Raw genomic sequence first — 25,990 nt, forward strand, 5'->3', positions numbered from 1 at the left:
CAGTCATGTCTTAGTAGAGCTGAGCCGCTCACAGCAAAGGCACATGTTTGTTTGTACATTTGTGAGGTATTATTTAATTACGAAAATATAAGTAAATGTAAAAGTAAATGCTTGTATTTACATTTTATTTATTGGGGAAAATTTTACTCGGTGTGGCTTTAAATTGAAAACATTTGAAAAAAAAAAAAAAATTATGTCACCCACTGTTCTGATGCATCCTACAGCATCAATCAATACTTCAAACATTTCTATTGTTTTTTTACGTTCATGTGCAGTTATGGTCCGTTGCTGTCGTCGTCCTCTAATGGCGACTGTTAAGCCACTGTTAACAAGGACAAACCAAGGAATTGAAATCACCCCTGCCCTATTACTAAACAAAATCAAGAGAGAAAACAGTCCGATGCACGCTGTTCGGGGTCGTCCCAAATCCACTGACTTCTCGGAACCATCACGAACAGGAGTTCATTAGCGGGTGTGCCTCCTGCCGGGACAGTCACGACGAGACAGAGGAAGATGAGGGAGGTCGTTCTTCAGCATTATCTAAATAACCGGCCTGGGAATTCAATAAGCACCAGCCTCATCAGACTCATCATGCTCCCAATTAGGCTCACCATCGCGACCGTGGAGGCTGGCCTGGTTGCCGCTGGTGACAGATGAGAGTGGGCTGTAGCTTAATGCCCCTAATCATAACCTATTCTTTGGAGCTGAAAGATAAAAATGCCCACACTGCAGCCTCAAAATTCTGGCTAAAAGTAGGTTTTGCATCATAGCGTCCTGACCTCCCTTTATCTTTACTTTTGTCCTTGTCCCAGCGTAACTGCTGAACTGAGCACCCTTGCATTGTGCGATCTCTTCAAAAAAAACACCCATTTACATCTTGCAAAATGTAGGTCTACGGTTCAGTTTAACAATACCTAATCTCAAACATGTGTCACTTAGAGTTCAGTACCTTTCTGGACTAAAAGAAACTTCAATCATCACAATCTTCTTATGCAAATGACTGTATTTGTTCTTGCCCTTATTAGTTGACCTGACAGTATCCCCCATTTTGGTAAGCTTTTGTTTTAAGAGCCTAAAACAATGGGATGACATTATCAGTTCGATGTATCACTCTTTGACAGGCGTTGTTTTGGCCCCGGAGTGAGTACCATTTCCATAATAATAGTCTTTTCCGTCCCGCACCTGTCCATCTGGGCCCCTCTCTCTTTCGAGTTTCGCTGATGGAGCGCTCCTCCCCTTCCCCCCCGTCCTTGAAGCCCGCATGTGACGATTAGCTCACCGATAACGGGCCGGAGTTTTAAATAAGCCCGGAGTTACCTGCACCTTGTCGTCGTCCTCCTCCTCCTCCTCCAATTCCCGCGTTATTGATGCGGCGCGTCGATAGCTCTCCCCTCCCTCAGCCCCTCCCAGTGTTTCCCCCCGGGGTCAGGACATGAGCGGCTCCCACTTCGATCCAGTCCCATTAACGCGCAGAAAAACAACGGGCTTTCAGGCTGTGTTTAAGGAAGAGTTGATGCTCACAGGTCAATGGATCATTAGCTTTTATGAATGTCAAGCTATCCCCAAATCAAAGCACAATGGGCCAGTTTCTCTATCGCAGTTCTGAGCCTATATTACATCACGTACATCAGTTTACTATCTTTGTATTATTTGGTCATGTTGCTTCCTTTTTTAATTTTACAAACAGTTCGCTATTTAGATAAAAAAAAACTATCCGTGGACAAGATCACATCCCATCTGTGTGTGCAATATGACGCCACATTGTGTTCAGCAACTTTTTATCCCTCCTTTCTTCAAGACCCCCAAAAAAATGAGTGTCAAGAACAAAGAGAATACCTTACAAATGAATTAATTATGAGGCATGTGATTGTCTGCGCTGCCGTTTGAAGTTCAGACCTACAGAACGAGGTAGCCATCTCACTTTGGAATTAATTCTGCCCTATTAGCCTCCAACAGCTGTCAGGAAAAGGGTAGCGAACACTTTCGTTCTTGTCGTTTTTCCTGTGCAGACTTGAGAAATGGCGCGGTCAGCTCATTTTTTTTTTTTTTCATAAGGGTGTTTTTTGAGAAGTTTCTGTAACACATTGTGAGACTAAGAGAATGCAATTAGCATCTTTTACATCTACCGGTGAGCTGTGAAAAACAGGAAGCAGAAATGTATGCCTCTATGGAGAGTGTCAAAATGGAGGAAGAGGCGATTGTGGTTGAATAGTTCTTAAGTTGTTGGACGATAACCATTACAGTATACACTAGTGCCTTGTTTTTCCATCAACAACTAGTCATGTATCTTTTCTGACTCAATGTTACTCTATTTGATGTGGATAGAACTGGAAGCTTGGAGGAAAAACTAGGTTAAGGTTAAGTTGAGGTTAAGGTAGACGTGTCCCTTTTGGGAAATTAGTTCTCTGACCCAGCCGTCAGAGCCACATGGGGCAACCTGTCCACAATGCAGCGCTGAGGGATCCAGATCTTGGGCTATAGGAGCTACCTATTGGACAACTAGCCTTCCTCTATTCTAACCAATGCCAATATTACTGTATTTAAAGCCACACATTCCAGGTTATACTATGTTTCAACCTCACAAGAGCAAATAAACACTAACACAAATATGCCTGCGATATCAAATATGCTTCTCATGCTCAGACACACAAACAAAAACATTTTTGCAGTAGGTTATAAAATAAAGCATTTGAAAGAGCACCTAATGTATTTAAACCACATGTTTGGCGCCCCCGGGTCAAACCAAAGCTGCAGCATCTCCTTGAAGTCAAGCTGGTGGTGCCCCACTTTCATCAAAGTTCCATCAAAGCACATTTTTGGGGTTGAAATGAATGCTTTTTATTTGGGGAAGGTTATGCAAAGTGGCTTTAATGTTTAGTGTATGTAAGAAAAAATAAGGAAAATATGTTGGACTCCTGTTTTCACAGACTGGTGTGTGGCAACTGTGGAGCCGCTGAGAGCAGAGTGCACCTGTAGTTGGTATCAGCTGTGGAGAGCTTCTTTCAGCGCAGCCTTAATTACACTGCACTCGGAGTCAGACAAACTCCGCTCGGCCAAAGCTCCTCCTCCTCTGGCCTGGGCTCCCCTGCCCCCGATCTCCCATCAGCCCCGGTGCCAGTGCTCATTGATCCCCAATCAGTTACAGTAAAGGGGACGTCATGGCGCCCCCTGCCCCTCCCCCCTTATTAGTGGGGTGGCCCGCTTTCATCGATCATAAATCAGCGACCGAGCCTGTATCGATCGTCAATCACCCCCAGTGACATTATCGACTCGCTGCTGCCAAAGCTCCAGCTCCGGCCTCAGCCGTCAGCCCACAGCAGCCTGCAGGATGGGGCATTGATTCCCCCTCAGATACACTATGGAGGCCTGTGTATTGATAATTCATTTATAGTCCTGTAATTTCATTTTCTTTCCTGTCCATACTGTTGTTACTGGAAGCCTCTGCGGCGGAAACCTAGTTAACGGACACACACACAAGCCTTGTATTCTCAAAAACTGATGTGGCACTCTCTGTCTCTCTATACTAATGTCATTTACAGGCTGTGGGTGTCTTTCTTTAGATATCACCCTGAAACTGTGTGTGTGGTCCTGCTCTAGATCTGGATTAGGTCTCACCCTGATTTGCATCTCAGGTACGTCATGTTGTAAATTTTGCCTGCTATTGTTGACTGGGTTATCTATCGGTCCTCCATTTTGCAAAATCAACGTCTTTAGAGCGTACTGTACACAAATGTGTTATAATGAGATAACATCATGCTCGAGATATTATCATGTCCTTGTTTAGCCGTTTCTCTCGCTGCCTTTGTTGTACATTGCTATTTACAGTTAATGGATTCCTAAATGTTACAAACCGCAGCCGTCTTTCCCACCCCTGAACCTGGAAATTCCACTGCGTTGGGTCCAAGTGCCTTTTAGTAAAGCGTCGATAATCCATTTTTTTTTTCTCTGGGAGTTCACACTGGCTGACAATACTGAGCTGTTTGGGATGCAGGGAGCGCTGTGAATTTCTGTAACCCTATGAATGTCAAGCAGTGCGGGGCTGAGAAATGCCATGCGTGCTCAGCAAAACCTCACTATCATAAATACAGAGGAATAAAGTTTGGTCGGTCCTTAAAAGAGCAGTGTTACTCCCTATAACATGCACGTATAGGCTTTCTGTATTAGCAGATAAAATAATGATTGATGAAGGTGAGGGTGCTGAAGTAGAGCTGCACGATTTGAGATCATCGTGGAATATTTGCTAACTATCTTGAATATTACGATGCAGGACCAAAACAAGGATAGAATTGAAATAGATTAGTAAAATTGACATGTTGCATACTGTAAATGCAATCCCATGAGCTTTTGTTTTAGGATGTGTTCGCAAAGTCAGATGGAAGACCTGTGAATGAATGAAATGCATTGCAGTGATGTTATGGTTCTGTGTAGTTGGTTCTTAAAGCAAAGTTTCCTTATTCCTGATCCTGAAGGAAAGCCAATCCCATAGTATATACACGTCAGTCTGCATCCGCTGCTATTGATCCAAAACCCAGACATTCACATGATGTGTCCGGATGATATTATGGATTACGGGAATGGCGCGTGAGGAAGAGCTCTGTATATGTACGCTGTGTGTGTGGGGGGCCTGATCGATTAGCTTTAGCACACTTAACAAGAGTAATGTTATGTAGGGAGTGTGTGACATGCTAATCCATCTCTCACTCCACTTCTGAGGCGTGTGTCCGTCCCTCTGTCTGTCGTTGTGTCTACTTATCTATCTATCTTGCTGCTTGTCTCCTCACGCACCAGCGAGCAGATACCGATCCCGGACCACATCCAGACAAATAAACATAGCTGATGGATGAGAGCAGCGCCATGTGTGTCTGCACTGTTGGTCCATAGACTACTGTACAATTGAGCACAGACATGAGGTGGGAACGGTAAACGATATGTGTGATTCACCGCTCGTTGTTATTGAAGTGGTCTGCACAAGTCTGTAAGTGAGCAAAAAACATTGCTGTTAGTTGCTATTTTTGTCTTTTAGTGCCATTTATTATAATGTACCAACCAAAACAATCTTAACAATCTAGCTTAAAGGAGCTATACCTGTTTTTTTTCTTCCATTTATGGTATGAAATGTGTTTTGTCTTCCATAAAGCAGAACTAAGTCACTCAGCGCCACTGCAGGTGTCGTAGCATGTTGCCGTTTTCTTTACTCATTAATTGTTCATGAAAGTAAATACTACGCTGACAGAAAAGACAAAGGGAGAGCGGGGATTCTATTAGTGTGTATTGCGGCAGAGAAGTTGAAAGGGTGGTTTTCTGGACAGAGACACCAGGGGGAGATGAAACAGCCCCCCCCCCCCACATTTGAATTTAGTGGTTTCCTCTTTCATTGTTTGAAATGAAAAATATCAGGCATAGGGCCTTCAACAACATTAGCTCATCAATCTATATTTACATCCACACACTAAGTACATTTAAGTTCATATTGATCATATTGACTCATTGTCATTTTCTTCATCCATACAATGATCTTCAACATTGGGGTCATGCCCCCCAGGTGTGCCTGCTAGTGCACCAGGGGGGTCCCATAAATTGATGATATTGTCCCAAAACCTACTTATTAGTAAATGTGCATGCTTTACACTACTGGACAAAATACAATTTCCCTGCTAATGTAGAAGCACATTTTGATACACCGACACCTGTGGCTAGTCCAGAACATCATTTTTGTGCCTTGTATGAGAATAGCATTTACCTAGCACTAGTTGCCAGCTTGTCATAATATTTAATTGGAAACCACATTGAGTTGGCCATTGAGAGTTTTAAATATATTTTTAGTGGGTGTAAAATGGTCACAAACCTCATTCACACATAAATTGGTGCAACTGTTACAGACATTATTAGCTTATGTTTAATATTTAAAAACTAATTTCCAGACGTGTTCCATATGTTGGGAAGTTCCATAAACATTAAGCAAACTGACTGATTTCTGGTGATGAAAACAGATTTATTTTAGCTCTGACTATATGAATCTCCCCTCAGTGTAAGAGCACGCAGCGTGTCCTCTGCCAAACAGGTGCTGGCTTCCAGCTGCTGCCAAACTCCTGCGAGACGAGCTTCAAGGTCCCAGTTAGCGGTTCAAGGAGAGCACTTTTTAGCCTAATCAGCTGCTCCCTTCGCCATTTTTGACACTCACGTTCCCATAGTGAGTCAACAACACCATCAGATCCAGCATCAGCATCACAGTGTGCCAGCTCTAATGAGGGCTCCTATCCGTATAGTACAATAACATTTACACAAGCAGACAGGCCTGGCCACTCTCAGTCCAGGCGGCTGACGGGAGCGTGGCTGCACACTGTCGACTGGAGTGGTTGTGGCAAGTGTTTCGAATGTTGGAGCCTCACGCAGCTTTCTAATCCAAAGTTTTAGGATCGCTGGCCCAAGCTGGGGATAAATCAAGCATAAACCAGGACTAAAGCGGAATTCTAATAAAACTAAGACTTAACAGAGACACAAGCAAAGCAAGTCTTAAAATGATTCAAATTAAAGGCCGAAGGTGATTCCTAACTTTCCCAAAACATTCCAAACATCTCGATTCTCCACAGTTTTATGTTTACAAGCATGTTGTATGTCTTTCCGTGAGTACAATACAGTGTTTATAACAAGTAGCTGCACATGGCTCTCTCTTTTTTTTCCTTAAACAATATAATGTGATTTATCTACTGTAACCTAAAAAACCCCTATGGACAGATGTTGAAAATTAGCATGTGCTGTAACATCTGGTTTGTCTAATGTTATTGCTATGTTCATATAGAGAAGTAAATAAATAAATGTCTATGAGCATGTACTGCAAGGGTGCAAAATAGATTTCACTTTACTACAATTAAGAAGAGGTTCAAAAACAGGAAGAGGGCACCCTTGTCATAGGACATGGACCAGGGCCTTAACATCTAAACCAGGGGCCACATTGCAATTAATTTGAGACCTACTTACCTGGCTGCAGCGTGTCTGAACGCTGTAGTCTGAATGTTTATGGCACATGTTTGTAATGCTCCGCTTTCCGCCGCCAATAACATGGCCGCCGTCGAACATAACCAGCTCCTTCTCTCTAACAAGGCTTTCTTTACACAGCTGGCCAGCGCAGCAATTACACAGAGCCACAACGCGGTCGCAAAAAAACTGAAAGGGTTGGAGGATGACATTGAAAACACTATTTGCAGATTTGCAGATTTTGGAATAACAGCGCAGCTAAGAAAATACCACAGCGTGTAACAGGCATAGTTGGTGTCATTGAATTTAGAGGCAGGACAGCGAGACGAATGATTTCGTACTGAGGAGCAGATGGTTCTAAAAACGATATAGTTAGCATTTTTCTGCTTTCATTTCTTTTAGTTTCAAAATCAAATGCTTTTAGTTGGAGTTGTGTGGTTGGAATTAATTCCCGGATTCATTCTTCTTAGCCAGGCTTGGCACTGTCACAAAGTGCATCGTGAACCAGAAGTATAGTTACGCCAGAGTTTTGTTTGTTTTAGTAGTGCGTTTGTTCTCTTTAGGGTTTGTCCTTGTTTAAACCTACTTTAGTATTGGTTTAGTCCTATTGCTGGCCTGGTATAACATTTATGGACCTGACTTAGCTCTGGCAGTGTCAGTGAGACAAAACTTTTCTTATTTAGGTATTTATGGGGTAATTTACTAAGCGTTTGCTCATGTGCAAAACGAGTAACAAAGGTGGATAGGCAGAAGAGTCATTTACGCATTTTTTAGTTTCCCAGCATGCTCTCATTTACATGTCATATTCGGGGTCCTGAAACCGGAATACAGTCAATGTCAAATAGTACATTTGGTGCAACATGCCCAAAATAGCTGAATACTCTTTTCCAGCTTGCACTTACTATTTACCACTTGTTTTGATGAATTAAAAGTGTGTAAAATAGTTGAGAACCACGGTTAATGCATCGAGGAGGACTTAAAGCAGTACTAAGTAACTCATGCCCCTAGAGGCCTTAAGCGCCACTGCAGGTGTCGTAGCATGTTGTGGTTTTTTACTCATTGTCCGTGAGAGTAAATACTACACGGATAGAAAAGACAAAGGGAGAGAGGGATAAGGAACATCCAAAACTGCTCTAGCCAGCAGATAGCTTTGCCCGTTAGCCTGTTAGCTTCTATTAGTGTGTATTGGGGCCTCCGACCCAGTGGCAGGGGAGTTGCAATCATCCCGTTAATACTTGTATTACTCCCAGAGGGACTACGGAAAGGATTTATTCAGGTAAACAAGTTACTTAGTACTGCTTTAAGCTGCACCAGCTAAATAAAGTCTAATGTATATCCTAAAAACATGATTTATTGTACAGTACATGTTTTAAATCAGATTTCGATCATTGCTTTTGACAGTTTCATATCCACTTTGACCTCATGTGTGTGTAGGAGCATGAGTATACAGTAGTTGGTGGTGGTTGTTAAAGTCGTAATTACAGAATGGCCTAAAATGCCATTCATTCGCCAAAACAATACTGTTCCTATCCTAGTTTTCGCTCTCTGCCTGACTCCTGCTGGTACAACTGGTTGTCACTAACGCCTTGTCGAAAAACCCTCGCCCCGTTCTCTCTCCCCCTCAGTGTCCGTCCCACTCTCTCTTTGTCCCGTATCCGCGGCTGAATCTCTCCTCTGAGCGGGCACTGCGTTTATCGGCCCATGTCATTGAGCCGTGTGTAGTGGCGTCTGTCAGCAAGAACGCCTGGCACACTGTCTTCATTTTTATGCTGAAGGGTGCGAGGCCGCCGTGGCAGTTGTGAGAAGCTATCGACTGGGATCCGTCAAAGCCCTCCCTGTAGAGCCTGTCTGACGGGGAAATGGCAAAAAAACGGCAGGCTCAGACACGGGAATGTTTTTTTCTCAGTCAAAAATAATGTATGCTCAGAATTCAAAGTGCATTTACATTTTCCCTGCCTGTTTGTGGTCAGTGAACGAGCACATTTACAGAAGTGCTTTCTTTAGAGTTTGTCGGGATCTGCGCTTCCCTTGAGTAAACAAAACTGGTTTAAATAAAACTGGTGCCTTTCACGCCACGACATTTGAAAGACATCTGCACTCCCAATGGTCTGCACACGAACTGTCTATCATCTGTATGAAATTTCCGGATTTTTGTTTTTTGTTTTCTTATTTCCCGAAAACTCTTAAAATATGACTTAGGCAATTACGCAAGGAGGCTGACTATAATTTACATGGGACCAGCAAAAATGTATCTGTCCCCAATGTCCTTGCAAGTTGGCCACGCCGCCACCACACCAGCATGATTTCTTTTTTCTTTTGAATCTCATGTTGAGGCAATTTTTTTGTGGTAAAGCTAATTATGCTTCATTTGAATTTCAAGTTTGTGAGCATTGCGCTGTTCTTTGCTCCATCTTGATGCGTGTTTGATGTTTTTGTTGCCTTTTGCTCAGACGGTTTCCCTTCACACATATGGAAGCTGTCTGGATCAGATTGGAAAGGATTTTGCCCATATGGTCTTGAGGGGGAAAAAGCACATATCAGATGCCAGTAAAATCTAAATCTACTCTAATGTTTCTGTATCCAGCCTGTGCAGCTCTTCTTCATGGCGTCCTTTATGCCAGTGGTCTGTGCACCGCTGTTTCCCGGCACGCGACTCCTCTCGCTCAGACAGGTCACGCTGGCTGATGGGGATCAGACAGTTGTTGATCCAATTAGAGATCCCCTCAAGCTGCTGCACAGTGCAGCACGATCCATATAAAATATTGTCTTCTCTGCCTTCTCCTCCATTTGCTCTGGCAGTAAAGGGCGCTGAGCAATCCGATTGATTTTGCAGAAAGGCCCTGCTCATAAGTCCAACCAAAGTTGTCATTGAGAATTGGGAATATTCTTTTTACTATGGTAGTGGTTCTCCCTAACTGCAGTGTGGATGCCTCGGGTGAAACACACTATATATTGAATACGTTCTGTTTTTTGATTAGTTTTAAGGTCTTGTAAAAATTGCAAAATTGACTTGATTTACTGTATGTAAGCTCCTTGTTTCTAAAGTCTACACCATCACCAAACATGTTCTGGTCATTTAGGTGATTACTAGAGGTCAACCGATTTTCCTATGGCTGATGCAGATTATTTGGGATTTTAATTGGCCGATGCCGATATGCACGGCCGATCATTTTGACCGATATTTTTGGCCAATAATTTCACATTTCTTGTCTATAGTCCTGCATGAAGCTTCTAAACTGTAAAATGTGTTGAACTGTGACAGCAGTTTTATTAGGGGCATAAGGCTGATTTATTAAAAACATTCCTCTCGCTGAGTGAAAAAGTGAATGATCCTCTTTTCTCCAGTGTGACATCAATACAGTCAATCAATCAATCAATCAATGGTTTTGTATAGCCCAATATCACAACAGGAGTTGCCTCAAGGGGCTGCACCGAGCATTAAGGCATTAAAACAGAGCAGTAAATAAGACAATGTAAAGTTCAGATGAATTAAGTATCCAGGCAAACATGATGTCCAAATAACCGTCGGCAGCAGGTGGCAATGAGCGGCGTGGGAGTCCCCTGTCCAGCACGGCAAAGAAAAACTCAGAAACCCAGGGGTAAAAATGAGAAACCTTAGGGAGAACCACAGAAGCAGTCGGGTTGTTACAGATCATTTTTCAATGATATCTATAAATAAACGAATGTAAAAACATTAAACAAGGATCACTAGACTCTTCAACACATAATATTCTTGGCTACAGGACTGGCTTTTAGGTCGCATTGATATAAACATCTCACATAAAGTGATGTGATCATTACGAAATGTTAGATCAGTTATTTCATAAAATAAAATACACTTTGCTCCAGCAGTGGCTTTAGCTGTTGCATTTTGAGCGGTGATCAAAAATACCTTTTGCGGAGGTTAAAACTAACAAATTCTCGCCTGTGCTTCAAAATGCAACATGTCCATATTAACTGAAAATTAGTTGGTGAAACTTGTGTTTAACAGACTTTTTTCAGACCGATTTTGATTGCGATGTTTCTCAGTCCCCTTAAAGGAACAGACCTCTGTTTTTCCATACTGATATGTTCTGACCTGAGCTTAGACGAGTTGATACGTACCTGTCTGGTCTGTGTGCGTGCCCGTGGAAGAGATTGGTCGCTTCTAACGTCACCCCATTTGGAGCTATAGGAATATACTGGGAGAGGCCAAATGCCAATAACATCTTTGGTCTTTTTGCGAGACTGAGGGCACACAGTTTTCCCGTACTGTGATATGTTCTTACCTGAGCTTAGATGAGTTAATACGTCCCTAAGGCCTAAGAAGTTGTGGGTGGGCTTATGTCACTTTTGGTTCCGGAGATATTGGCATTTATCGGCATTAGATATTGAAGCTGATATTGGAAATTTCCCAAATATCGATAAATGTCTGGCAGCATCCAGTGATTAGTGTTTGTTGACCTGGTTAAACTTGATGTACTTATGAGTTAATATTTCGTCCTGATTGCATGTTTGGTCTGTGGTATTTGAAGTCATTTTGTTTTCGCTTCACTATGGCGAGTTGAAAGCCAATGTTTTCTGACAGCTGCTGTGAAAAGAGAGACGGAGAACGCCGTGGCATTACAGATTTGAGACTTTTCGACTTTGGCACCAGTGCTGGACACCTCCTTATGCTCCCTCCGCTCTGCTCTGTTCACTGACAGAACAAACTGAGGCCATGCGGTCTGACATCCAGCTTAAGTGAGTGGATCCTTTGTGAAGTTCTATCTTGATGCTAAAAAGCTGCTCCTCTAAGTTCACCCTTCTCTCCTGTCACTAAGGGTGCATTTGGTGCAGTCATGATTTGTACCAAGCAGATGTAGCTGGGATAGTGAATGAAAACTAGCATGATTTCAGACTTCACTACATGGAGATGATTGTGCGCGCGGATCAAGATGCTTCTTAGCCTTGTGAGACCAGTCTTAGCACGCAATTTCTCCTTTGTCTCCTGCTGAAAGAGAGAAATGCTGTGGACCGGTCGCCCATTTGGGTATTATCGAGCACACAAAGGGCTGATTCCCCACAGATGTTGTAGTGGAAACAAGATGTAATTACATACAGCGGCACTGATAGTAACACTTACACAAGTTTAAGCGGCTGTAGTAATTGCAGTGTCTTTTGTATAGTGCATCTGCCGGCTCTCAATGGCGCTCTTTGCTGGTTGTCTAATGACGCTCGGAAAGCCTTGAATATCTGTTGCCTGCCACTATAAATATTAGAAAAATGAATCAATACTTTCGGGAGGGTTTTCTGAATAGGAATCTATAAAAATTGTTATTAGTTGTTTTTTTTACATTCTATCCTTTTTTTCACCTTTCCAATCAATGTGTTCCACACTTTAAGCCTAATAAACTGCACAAGCAAAAAATACCAAGAGCTGACTTAATGATGGGGGAGTGTATTGCCTAATCTCTGGCGATATGATACGTATCCCGATACATAGGTCGCGGTTCGATACAATGCGAAATATCCCGATATTGAAGTATTAGAAGATTATTTTTTTTTACAACTTTTTTACTACTAATCAGTAGTTGTGCGGTGATTATGTTTCTTGGAAGACCAGTAAATGAAACCAAATAAACTGGGGATGCACGTTTTCTAGTATTTGTATAACATTGAGTTGGAGTACTTGGCAATCAGTAATAACCGAACGGCACTTTTACTCCCGCCCATAAAAGTGCGGGACCAATGAGAGACGCTGCAATGAATATTTCCCCCCAAAATAGATGTTTAAATATTGATACAGATGCTTTTTGGATCGATACAAAATTCGGACGACGTAATGTCGCGATTTATCAGCGAATCAATATTATTCAACACCCCTACTTAAAGCTGGGGTACCTGACTTTTTGTTGTTGAAAAGTTGATTTGTTTCTACCACCTCAGGGTGAATTATAAACACAGCAAAAGACAGATATTGTTGAGTTGTCTTCACCTAATTATTTGTTGAGTGATAGAAGATGGATTTACCACTCTAAATGAGTGATATTTTTTAGGGGTGATCACCCCTTTTCGACTTTTCCACTGCTCAAAGCTGTACACGGGCGTGAAACGTGCATATAAACAATTTGCTAGAACAATTTGGACATGCAGGAGGGATTGTGAGTGCTAGAAACGAGTTTGGGCCAAATAAAAAAAAAATTGTGTGGGAAGAATCAGGTACCCCAGCTTTAACGATGTCATGTTTTATATTGTCATTTACCATTTTGGAAACACAGTATATCTAATGCAGTTTTTTTTCTGAGTAGCATACTGCAATTTCGATGACAGAGATTCAGTTCCCTGGCACATTTCAAACATGTTATGGAGCGTTTATACATTCGAGAGAAGACTGAACTATGCTGAAGTAATGCAAGAATCACATTCATTTTTAAACATGCGAGTAGGAACATGTTTGTATATCTAAAGCAACTTGATATAGATAAATATATTAATAGATATTGTGCAGCCCTGAATAATTGCCGTCTTTGAGATTTACTAATTGCAGCCATTCAAAATACAATTATAATTTGTGATTAAATTTGCCGTCCTAGTTCAAAATATGTTTCTAATTAACAGCGTCTTTCTACCTGATTCATCTATAATAAGTAGGTTCAAAACAAGTATTTTAGTTCTGTTTTTGTCTCCGATACGTCTATGCTTCAAATCAGCCTATATTGTTACATTTCTTGTGAAAGTTATATAACCGCTGAGCATGAATGAACTCCCAGTGAGCTACTTGTATCCTTTTAGTTGCTCTATGTTCTTTCCGCTGTCCGCTCTTGTTAGCATGTTTACCAGTTCCTACGGCAACCCTCGTAAACCCAATTAGCAGTTCCCATACAGCGTGTTAGCAGCAGCTGTTGACCCCTGACCAATAACACTCGTGCCTTTTCCCCCAAGATGTAGAATCATTAAAGAGAGCCCACTTTTTGCGAGAACATTTCAAAACTAGTTTGTTGTAGTGAACTGGAGTTACGGTGCCAGCAGGACACAACAGTGTTTTGGAACTTTTTACACCGCTGGTAATCTGAAAATATTTAGATGCCATGTACTACAGAGGTAAAAGTAACTAAATAATATGGTATATATATGGTATAATAATATGGTAGCCCATGACTCAAATTTAGAAAAGAATATCGTAAAACAAGCAAATTTAACTCTAGATAATTGGTGTTTTTCTTTTGTTATAGAGCATTGGCAGATTTGTGTGTGATGTGTGACTTTAATATTCACTTTTGGGCTGCAGTCTTCTACAGATCAGTGGCTTGCATTGGGCCCTGTGAGTAAGCAGTCATCCTGGGAACGTAAGCGTGCTTCATGTCAGATTCTCCACATTTTGTCCGAGAGCTAATTGTCTCCCAGAGTGCCAGAGGAGAGGAAGAGCTTTGGTTTGTTTTTCTGTTTGTTCTCTGGAGTTTCAGAGTCTCCAGCCCCTCTGTGGTTTTATCTTTCACCATTTGGTGAAAATACAAGCTTATTAGGTTCAGCATCAGAGCCACGCTGCTCCTGTAAACCTTTGGTGAACACGCTTGTTAATAATAATACCTGTGGATGTGTCAAAGTAACTGGGTCAAAAGGAAATGGACCTTTGGGTGTTAAGTGTGGTGCACCCTGATCAAAGAGGTCCAGAGACCTGCCTGGATGACCTTGCTGCTTTTTCATGTAGAATACTAAGCATGGTTTGAGTGTGAACAGAGGTGACAGAGGTTTTGATACCTCTCAGTGACTGTATACCCTGGAAGGACAGGAGTCAATGTTCTCTCTTCCTTCCTCTGACATTTATTTGTTTAGAGAGCTGTGAACATGATTCTTTAGTCCTGAAAACTGGACTCATAAAGAGTGAGATTTAAAAAAAAAAAGATTTTTGGTGTTACACCGCCCACAAATGGAGCGCCGCATAAAAGACTTTTATGACTGAACGCATTAGTCTTTTACTCTCATGGGCCTTTCCCTGTATAAACTATATTTTAAGGTTATAAAAGCTGTTGATGATGTTATTGTCAATAACTGTAGCTGAATAGGATCTTGACATGGGCTTAGTTCTCCTTCACAAAGCTGCCAGTTTGCACTAAACATGAAGCTAAATCTCCATCTATACTGTATAATCCTTTTAGCACAGCCCTCTCTCCTGAATGCATGTCAGTGTGAAGGCTGTCATGTATTTTGTGCGTCATGCTCCTGTCACAAATCAGGTTGGCTCCCAAATTATTCCTTTGAAATCAGCGAACATTTGCGCTGCCTCTTGATTTGAACAAATAATTACTCTGCCTCATTAACATCCAAATGATTTTGTTCAGCGTCAAATTTCCCCCTTGTCACTAGTTCCTTTCAGATGACAGGTTTTACAGTCCTCACCGCCTCCCTGTTCCTGCCAGGACCTCCTCCCTCTCTTTCACATGATACTCTCGGATTAAACCATCAGCTCTCCTCCGCGGGTGTCATCTGTGCCGTTTGCATGTAAAGGTCCTTGTCACTCTCCGGGCTGGTGCAGAGCCGGTGATTGGCCCCTGCTCGTGCTCCTGTCCCGTAGCTGTCAGGGCTGTAATACAAAGGCGTTGATAGGGGAGGCTCGGGTCAGCAGGTGTTCTCTGTTTGGACAGCCATCCTGGACACCGGGAACTAGCACATGATAAAGTTTGGCCTAGACTTTGCTTAGTCGTTTCCGCTCTTTTGTTACGGATCATCAGCTTAAATAGAGAGGGCATGCAGGTGTGGCTTCCTCCGGCCCAGCAAGAAACTAAATATTTGTACTCATGAGTTGATATTAAAGATTATTGTAATAGTAATGACGTTCAAAGTGTAACACAAGATGAAGATGTTCAGTATTGACTGATTATGGGACATGATTTATAAGAGACTTAAGTAAATCAGTACGTGCTTTATTTGTCATTGTACTGTACAACGAAATAGTGTTCAGGTGTTAGTCCTGAGCCGCTGCGACTGAGCCATGCTGTCATTGTGTGCCAACCTGACCAGCATGTTTTTGAAGGTAGAGGAAACCATAGCACCCGGAGGAAACCTGGCTGGCTGCCTTCAGTCTCCTCTGAAACAGTGCAGCGCTTCCTGGATTTGTCTCTTTTTCAGAGCATGGTGTCCTGCACTGGTCAGCTCCTCCACCTCCTCCTTCCTCTTCCTCATGTGCAGCTCCCTCCCTGCCTTTTCAGTGTTTCAGAAAAAAAATGTGTGTCCAATGTCTTTAGCTCATAAGCTAGCTGTTTGTTTACTTTCATGAAGCTGCTTTCTTCCAGCTGTAATGGCATGTAGATTTGATTTGTAAATGAAACTGATACAACTCTCACATGCATTTGTAGAAGCTCTCAAGTGGTTCTCAACTGGTGGGTCGTAGGCACTTCCTAGGGGATACTATTTTCCATATTTATATATCTATTTAAAAAAAACATACATTAGAATGACTGTCTTGTTGTTTTGGGCATGATCTTTGCTTATAGATTTATTGAAAGCTTAAATCAACAACATTCTGTGGGAAAGGCAATATTATACATTATAAATAACATTTGCGCTGCAAAGTGTATTATGGGATGGACAAATATCCTTATTTGGGTCACGCCTTGTCTTCCTGGGGTGATGGTGTCTCCTCATGGCATACCAATTGAGAACCACTGGCATACTAAGAGTGTTTGCCGCAACATAGCTTGTAGAGCAGTGGAGATTTTTATGTAATTTAACTCCCAGGAATAGGTATACATCAGTAAACAGTATGACAAATGGGCCATACCTGTTGTAAATACATTAAGCCCAAAGTGTGTTGAAGATTCCCGTCAAGAATGCCGACGCTTTCTCACGAGAAAAACTCCCCTCTCTTTTGCCCTGTCTCACCCGTCTTTCTGCGCTTTGCCTGTTTCCCGCTCTATCTCATCAGCGGAGTCATTTAGCTGGATCTATTTTTGTTCCCCGCCGCACTCACCTGCAGTTTGAGTGTGAGAAAGTGCCCTTTGAAGAGTTATCTGTGCAGCCACGTAGGTCATCGCTGCACTTTCTCCGGCGTTTATCTGTCATCCTGCATACAAAAGAGCATCGGGCTCCGATTAGCTGCTTTCTAACTGCGTGGCACTTATGTTGTTATTATACTTATTTTGAGAGGGGGGTAGACTGACCTCAGTGGTGGGAAGAAGAAAAAAAAAAGTGGTTCATTTCTCAAGTTGAACAGTGCTGAAAGACGAATATCAATCTTTCAAATTCAGATCTAAAACTCCAGTCCTCTTTGTACAGTTTTAGCACACAAAAAAAGTCCAATAAAGTACATGTACATTAGTTCCAGCACTGATTTATGTAAAAAGAGTTGCAGAATGCAGTGGGAACAGGAATAGTTGATGAAATAATTTTGGCTGACAGAGCGGGTCTGCATTACAGTCTCAGAAGCATTTACAAGTGCGATTACTGTGATTATTATTTCAACAATACCCTGCTCTGCTCTTTTCATGGGCTGCCAGCCTCGTCTACGCGACGGCGGGCCTGCCAAAACTGCTGCTCTGGGAATTTGTCTAGGAGCTCTCTAGGAGGGCAGAGCCAGGAAGGGCTGATTACGGAGAAATGAGCTGTATGTGTAAACTCAACCAGGAAGACTGTATTTCCAGCCTTGTTCCTTCCACATCTCACTTTCCCCCAATCTCAACCTGCTTCATGCAAGTCAATCACCTCTCAAGATCCTTCACAGGTGATTGAAGGGGTCATTCCATCGCGTCGTCTCTTTTTTCTTGATTCTAATTGCGAAGTTTGAATTTTAGTCTTAAATGTTGGGGTGCGCCTCGCTTCACATCATCTCTCTCTCTCCACAGCCCCCACGGAGCCTTTGCTGTGTAAATTTGCCGACGGAGGGCAGAAGAAACGTCAGAGCCAGAGCAAATACCCCCAGAACGGACGGCCGTGGCACAGAGAAGGAGAGGTAATGTTCCACAGCACACGGCACAACGCAGATATCTTTATCAGCGCACAAGCACATACAAAAGGCTCATTTTTCAATGCCTTGGGAGTTGGTGTCTTGTTAAAGGTGCATTATGGAACATTTATGTGGAAAACGAAACATTTTATTCGTGTGTATTTGACCTTTTAGTGACCCTGTAGTCAGCGTGGTGTCTTTACTTTCCATCACAGTGGCCTCTAAGATTCTCCAGGATCAGTTGTTTTTAGAGTTTCTGGGAGGTTTTCGTTGCTGACGGGACCCTCTCACCAAAAAAACGGCAAAACAATTTATCCTGGAGCATCATAGACGCCACTGTGACAGAAAGTAAAGACAACATACTAACCTCTCATACAGTCATTGGGTCACAAAAAGGTACATTTCGAACAAATATCAAGTCTGTTTTTTGCATAAAATGTTCCATAATGCACCTTTAACCCCCGCCTCAACCAGGTGCGTTTTTTCCAGTTCAGCTTTGCAAAAGATCTAAAAGGTTAAAGCCTTTAGGTCAGTGTAACACCTCATTGGAAAGCTAAGACTTTTCCATCACATTGGTGTCACCTACTCTTTTCTCCCTTTTTTGTTGCTCTTTTAGATTTGGCTGAAGCCAATCAGGAGAAAATGTGCTCGGTTCAGGTGCCGTTTAGGAGGTTAATGGGTTTTTGGGCAAATTCCACACAGAAAGGCCTCATCCAGACCCTGGGAAACAAAGCTGGGATCTTCCTTCTGTGTGGCAAGAGTGCTTAGTCCTCAGAGACAAAGGTTCTTGGAGCTACAAATCCTTATTTCACACAGTCTTTAAACACCTGCCCTTCCATTTCTCCATCTCAATACTACTAATGGTGCTTTGCTATTTTAAACTTATGAGGAAGTATCTTACTATGGAGTTTGTAATACATTTCCAGCACTTTTCCCCGACTTCTCTCTATAAGGTCCCTCTATAAAGGACTGCATAAAATACATAAAGACTAGTGAATAGAGTATATACAGTCTTTTCCACCCACACAGCGCAGAGGCCCGCAGCAGGGCACTGTGAGAGTAAATGCCACTCTGTCCTGGCCACGGCATAAAAGCTTGTCACCTACTCATCTGACATCATCTACACCAGTGAAAGGGCAGCTCTCCTCGTGTATATTATAAAAGTGCGTAAATGAGGTCTAAATGGGTGGTGATATAAGCGTCTTTAATGCGGCCGGGCAGCGCTGTGAGAAAGTCAGGCATTCCGGTTTTTGCCCGAGTCCAGCTGGAACCCATGCCTTTGTCAGCACTCGACAGCCCAATTAAAAGTGAAGCGCATTGGGCAGGAAACGCTTACTAAACTAATGCAGTCCAAGTTGTCATCGCATTACTGTATTTAGTGCTCAGCTGACAAGGTGATTGATTTGTAGTTTATGCACCTTGTTAGCTAAACATTTAATTGGTTAGTGCACAATACCTGTCCCTGTGTATTGATGAAGCTCGAATGATGAAGTCACTGTGGGGCTGTCACCTCTTCATTTAAGCTCTGAAGGTGAATGACTGAAGAGTAGTTAGCACGCAGAAAAGAGCTCCCGGACCCGGTAATGTTAACAATGTTAGCCTCCATCAGGTTAATTGTTTTTAGCACCGATGCTACGCAGGGGTTTATGGTTACTCGTAAAGCACCACGCACAGGTCCCATTTGGTAAGGGGGCAAAATGGATTTTTCTCTACTTCAAGTATAAAAAGAAACCGCTCCTTTAACCCCCACCTGAACCAAGCACATTTTCCCCGGTTCGACTTTATCCAAATCTAAACGCTTCTTGTGACGAAAAAATGATGAAAAGGTGAATAAAATGTGATGAAAAAGTGATTAAAAAAGTGACGAAAAATGACTGAAAAAGTTTTTTAAAAATGTGACCAAAAAAATGGCAAAAATGTGACGAAAAATATGACAAAAAAGTGCTGAAAAAGTGAAAACAAATTCATAAAAATGTGATGAAAAATGACATGAAGTGATAAAAATGTGATAAAAATGGGAGCTTTCCAAGAGGCCTTACTCTGGCCTATAGGCTGTAGCCTTTTAGATTTGGGTAAAGCTGCAGTGGAGAAAGTGCACTTGGTAAAGGCGGGGTGAAGAGGTTAAAGCTAAGTAATTGCTGTTCTCGTGTCGTTATTACAACATAGATTCTTTGACTTACCTGCGGTTTTTGAGACATAAAATGGGCCGTTAACCAAACACAACAGCAGCCCCGCTCGCCACTCCACATTCTTCCTCCATCCTATCGTTTGTCTTGGTTCCTGACGCATTACACTTCTATTTGTTTCCTTCCCGCTACATCAAAATGAATGTTGAAGTCTGACATTTACTGTAATTTCTCAGGAATGTGTAACTAAAGGGAATAAAGCGAGCCCAGAAAATGTCCAATAAATGTCCCGCGCAGCCTGATGACAAACACATCTGAGGTAATGGTTTCTCAGAACAAGACACGCCTATTTTTTCTGGATTTTAAACCCGTAGCCTCAGCTACTGCAGGATATTATAGAGTGTACATTACTATGTCTTATGCACCAATAGAAGAAGCTCGGGTACCACCAGTGTTACTTGCCCCTTCCATTGAAAACCCCTACCCCGATCGATCACCTTGCCCTTGTATGTACAGACAGTAAATTCCATCCACTTATATCGACTCCATCGAAAATGCATACTCCTGCCATGCATCAAGAATGCTGGGAATACTGAAATTGGATCCGGCCTCGTGGTAACAAATTCATCAGCAACCTGTGGCGAGAGACAAGGTTAAAATCTCAGCAACCTTCTATATCGGGAAGGGCACGCGGAGGAGACGACGCGCCGCACAGAATAGATGCGCACAGCGGGTCTGACATTTGTGCAAGCTCGGCAAAGGTGCGAGCAAACCCAGGGTGAAACGCTCGTCCTTTGATGCAGCCGGTCGTCGGGAGGTCTGACTTCAGCGTTGCGGGTTCAAGTCCTGGCTAAGACAATTTGCTGGATGCATCCGCTCCGTTCTTCATCCCCTTTCACCCTGAGCTGTCCTGTCTAATAAAGCCGAGGAAAGGAGTTCTGCAGGAACACGGAGCGGGTGAGAGGAGCGTAGCCTGCTGTTGTGTCATGTCTGTCAAATGTAAAATGGCGTTACAACAGTGTAGACGCCGAGCGGGGGTTAACCTGAGCCACATCGCTACACCCCCCACCGTGTTTGGCTATGGATAGAGCCAGCTTAGTGGAACAGTGGGAATGGATGACTGCATTTTGACACACACTGTCTGGCCAACAAAAAGGTGGCCATCCAAAGGAAAAGGTCACACTCTTAATATTTCATGGAACAGCTTTTAGTTTTGATTACGCCGCACATTCAGATATTCCCAATATAATTTATCATTTCCAGATGAAGAAATACCGGGGTGTAAGAATATTCGTGAGGATTAATGTTGGCCTGTGTTATTTTAGAAATGAGATGCCGGTTCTTGCCTCTTCCTCGCAAACTTTTCCTCAGCCCTGCCATAATTGTAGCGCAAAATCTTATCTGACTAAACCCAAGTGATCAAAACGGTCTCATGGCACCAATATACTAGATATAGTGGATATACTAATGGCGTTCATAAATCCATTTAACATGTACAGTGTTCTGTAATAAAATCATCCTCACCCCCCCCCCCCATAAATCCGTGACATTTGCTGTCATTGATCAGCGGTGCGGGGCTGAGCGGTGGGAGATGGAGATGGCTATCGAATGTTGGTGTGTTTATCAGAGCTCGGGCCATTCTTTAGCTCAGTGTCAGGAACATGAAGGGGAACAACGCAATCTATTAACGCCTGTATGTTCTTTATCTCCCCCCGTCTGTGCTGCTGCCCACAATAGATCTTAATACAAACGCTACATGCTCAGTGTTTTCTAATGCAATCTATCAATTTGAAATCCTTTGTAGCAGTGAAATTAAAGGAATCACTAGATACCTTTTTTTTGCCAATCCTAAGGGACCTTTTTTTTTTTATTTGGGCCAATCCCAAGCATGGACAGGGACAGAAAAAGCATCCATCTAGCATTAAACCCAAGCCAAATCCTTGTGCAAATGAGTGCGCTCTTATTGATTTGTCGTGAGGATCCGTGGATGATAAACCAGCCTTCAGTGTTTAACAGGAGGCATAGTTGAAAAGTGTCCTCACTGTGTTATTGCAAGCGACTCGTCTTGTCTATCCACCTCCTCATCTTACCCTAATTTCACAAGCCCCCTACTTTCACAACTGGGAAGATATTTCTGAGCTGCTAAATGTTAATTATGTGCATCCCGGAGACTTACAGTGTGAGTAATGTAGTGGCATAAATTCTGGGTTGCCAGGTCCCACTTTGTCAGCCTGTGCGTTTGAAGTCTTCCCAGATCCCGCAGCAACATACGGACAGAGATCGGCACAGCGACTCGCGGCGCAGAGCAAGGGAGAAAAAAAAAAATGAACACATTGCACGATCAGTCAGGAGCTGCGAGGGGTTGAGAGCTGGAGGGAGGTTACTTCTTTGGCTGCTGCTGGTGCAGGGGATCGAAAAAGATGACAGATTCCATCGTAAAACCACCTAAACTGGAGAGTGGGAAGTGCTGTCACTAGCTGTAGCATGCTGACAAACATATTAGTCACTGGATGTTCTTTTTTTTTTTTTTTTTAGTAGGAGCACAGACATATTGGGGAAACAACTGCCATGGGTGCCTTTCCTTGTCTGTTCAAAGTCACACTTCTCAAGCACCTTCTCCAGGGGAATGAGTGAGCAACATGAAGAAGAAAAAAAAAAGCATTCGGATTTCCACTCGGTGTAAAAGCTTGACAGATGTCCGCGGATGTGTGCGGCTACAAAAAGAAAATGTGGAAAGCAACAAACAACAAGAATGATGGGAGGCAGATGATTTACAAACGTCGAACAGTAGTTGACAGATCACTCACATAGTCATTGTAAACATGTGACCTCTGCGTTTCACCCATGCTTGCCTATATCTGCAGGGTTACCTTATTGTGCATGTTTAGGTTATTTTCTTATTTGACTTAACCAGGTGACATGTTGAAGAGCTAATGTTAGTTTTTTTAGTAGCGCTGTTGCACAGTTAGCGGGCGGGTTGTTATTAGCATTATGTGACGGAAAATTGCTCCCTAAAAGGTGTGAAACATTTTTGCTTATTAATACCCTCCTGCAAAAATGGTGATCACGAACAACAAATGAAACTCAACGAGCTTGCTGTCATGGCTAGGGCTGGGTACCTTTGAACAATACTGGTATGGCATCGAAAAAAAAAACTTTAGGTACTACTGGTGTCAAAAGAATTACAGTTTTGATGCAATAAAAGGAAAGACTTGGTTGGTTCAGCTCAAATAAATGATTTTGTTTCCCCATTTTTTTCCTGAATATTTGCTCCATTTTTTCCAATTTTTTTTCCATATTTTCTGCCACAATTTCTCCACTCTTTCCAAAATTATTCACCATTTTTCACACATTTCTTGATATTGGAGATGAGGACTATACTGTTGATTTGTGTGCTGTTATCTGGTTTTAGATGACAAATATTTTCGTATAGGGGTGTCGAACTCGTTTGGGTCATCGGCCAAAATTCAGCCCCCACGGCGGGTCACGGGCCGCATATTGTAAAGGACTGTGGCCTGATAAATAACTACGGCTTACATGTATTGCATTGTATCAGCCTGTGTCGCACGTTTATCAAAGTGCTACATAGTAATTATTCATTCACTCCACACTCGATGGCTGTAAGTTACTATTGTAGCCACTGCCGCCCTGGGGCAGACCGACCCTTTACCACATAATATGCTGTTCATGATGATCCTGATCTCCTAGTATGCCAATGCCCTCTTCTGGACACATGTGGAATTCTTTCGTTTTTTAATTTAAGCTGCCCCCTAGTGGCTGTCGTGAGCTGCCTAGCTATTTCTTTAAAAATCCATTACTCCACACAGGAGTTTTCGGGCCTCGTGTTTGACACATGTGGTATAGGTATTGGAAAAAGTATCGTACAGGTATCGGTATCGTGAAATCAAGTATCGTTATAGTACCGGTATCGAAAGAATGTAACGGTACCCATCTCTAGTAATGGCTTGATATTGGGGAAAACATTGTACAATAGGGAATGAATTTGTGAAATCCACACAGACACCGAGGCTGTGAGGTCACCGTGGCATGAGATAACTTCTGGTAAAGGGAAACCAAAGTCTATCTAATGTCTTTATAGTCTAGCTATGTGTGGGGCCACAAGGAAGCAAGAAAAATAAGGGTAAAAAACAAACATGTAGGGTGTGAGTAGGTGTCAGGACCTTGGCTTTCGCGTCAGGACAGTCAGAGGCAGGTGTCCTTACCGTGGTCAGACTTGGGATCAAGATTGTCCCCTCATGACCCTCACAAACAACACTCCCAAAAAAACGCATGGGAAAAAAAAGTTTGGCACAAAAACATTAGAATAAAACACATTTAGGAAAATACATTGACATTAAAAATCCATTTGAGGGCAGAATGTTGTCATTTGGCCTCAAGCGAAACTGGAAAGGAATGCTGATAATTTTGTAATATTTTCCAAGGCTGTGATTGCAGATAAAATGTCGACATTGTGATGAAGAAATTTGAATAATTTTACATTAGCCATTAGTGAGTTGATGTGTTAATGTAGCTTTGGAAACGGAAACGAACCCAAAAACTTACTGACACTAACACTTTAAAGTTCGTAGCTCAAACCCCACGGCCAGCATTACACACTCCCGATGTGCCAGTGGGCAAGACACTTCAGAATCCTGCATAATGGGAGTTATAAAAACAAGCTTCATTGACTTTCCAGCTTTGAGTCACTGTGAAATCCATTAGCTCCTGGACCAAGGGCATCACTTCGAGGAGTTTTCCATCTCCAAAGACAGCTGTCCACGTCTGCCAGAGCCATCAACGCTGATACGCCAACTGTCTGACAGAGCAAAAACAGAACCCGTTTGTTAGTTGTAGGTTGCAGTCAATGCGTAGGATTATTAACTCGTCAATAAACCTTTACTCTTCACCTTGGGAGGAAGTTGTGAATCTCTGAGAAAAGTGTTTGCTTTTAGAGAGTACGATTGTGGCCTTGAAGTTTATTTTTATAACCGCTTTCAAATGTCTGGCATTTTGTGAGTCTTTCATCAATGGTGGCAGCAATCTTTCCAGGAAATACTAGTTTACTAGAGATTGTTGTTTAGTCCGACAAAGCTGGTCAATCTAGGTGGTATAGAAAATCTTTGAAAATGTGTATATTTGCTTATTTGCTATTAAACGCAAGAATTTCTTTTTGATTAGGTCTCCAGGCCCACTTTATAACAGCACGTCTCACACTTGAATTGAAAGGGAATTAGAGGTTTATTGCATAGAGGCAGGGTCTTTGTACATCACCTAAAAATCCATGATTGAAAGGATTCACGTCGGCCATCCAAAACCCAACAGCATTGCACACAGACTAATTAAAAGAACACAGTGTCTGAACGAAAAGACTGCCACTCGTTTTGTTAACTCAAGGTGAAGTCTTTTTTTTTTTTTTAAGGCGATAAAGTTTTGAAGCCTTGTGTTCTTTGATGAAAATGAGCTGCGGTCGCATACTTTGCCCCATGCAACTCCTCATCGACTGTTTCGCTGAAGGTCTGTACCCAGTTTCTCTGATCCTCCTGCTCCTGTGTTACTTCCACCATTCCCACAGCGAAAGGACTCAGTGTAGCCCGCCCTCCGAAGGCACAAGGGCACGGAGAGCTCGGCAAAGACAGCGCAGATTAACCGATGAGGAGGAGCGTGTGTGGATAAGGAGCTGGGGCTATGCTAGAGCAGGTACAGAGGAGCAGGGGAGGGGGGGTAGGACACAGGAGAGAAGGGCAGGCTGCTGTATGCTGATGAAATCTGCCGTCCTCAGCAGACTCCCGTAAAGAAATCGGATTAGCGCTCCTCCGGGACTGAACCTCGGGAATGCAGATGACGGATCGCGAGGCGCAGGGTTCTCCGCGGGACAAGAGCGCGGCCCCCACACGAAGAGAAGGATCTCACACAGCCTCGGCTACCTTTGCGAGCAAAGGGCATGACTGCGCTTCTGCTCATTCACTAAAACATAAATCTTCATCTTTCT

The 25,990-nt window shown here is 42.7% G+C and overlaps 1 protein-coding gene across 2 annotated transcripts in view; it reads left to right on the forward strand.

Moving 5' to 3' along the window:
• rbms3 (RNA binding motif, single stranded interacting protein) overlaps nt 1–25,990 on the forward strand; it is a 269,538-nt gene that overhangs the window by 199,173 nt on the left and 44,375 nt on the right. For both annotated transcript variants that reach the window (XM_079570999.1, XM_079571000.1), the window contains exon 7: nt 17,775–17,881. In XM_079570999.1, coding sequence (XP_079427125.1) covers nt 17,775–17,881 — 107 coding nt within the window. The remainder of the gene's footprint in view (nt 1–17,774; nt 17,882–25,990) is intronic.

Source organism: Gobius niger (genome assembly GCF_951799975.1).
Source record: "Gobius niger genome assembly, chromosome: 14".
In the NCBI taxonomy this organism is placed as follows: domain Eukaryota; kingdom Metazoa; phylum Chordata; class Actinopteri; order Gobiiformes; family Gobiidae; genus Gobius; species Gobius niger.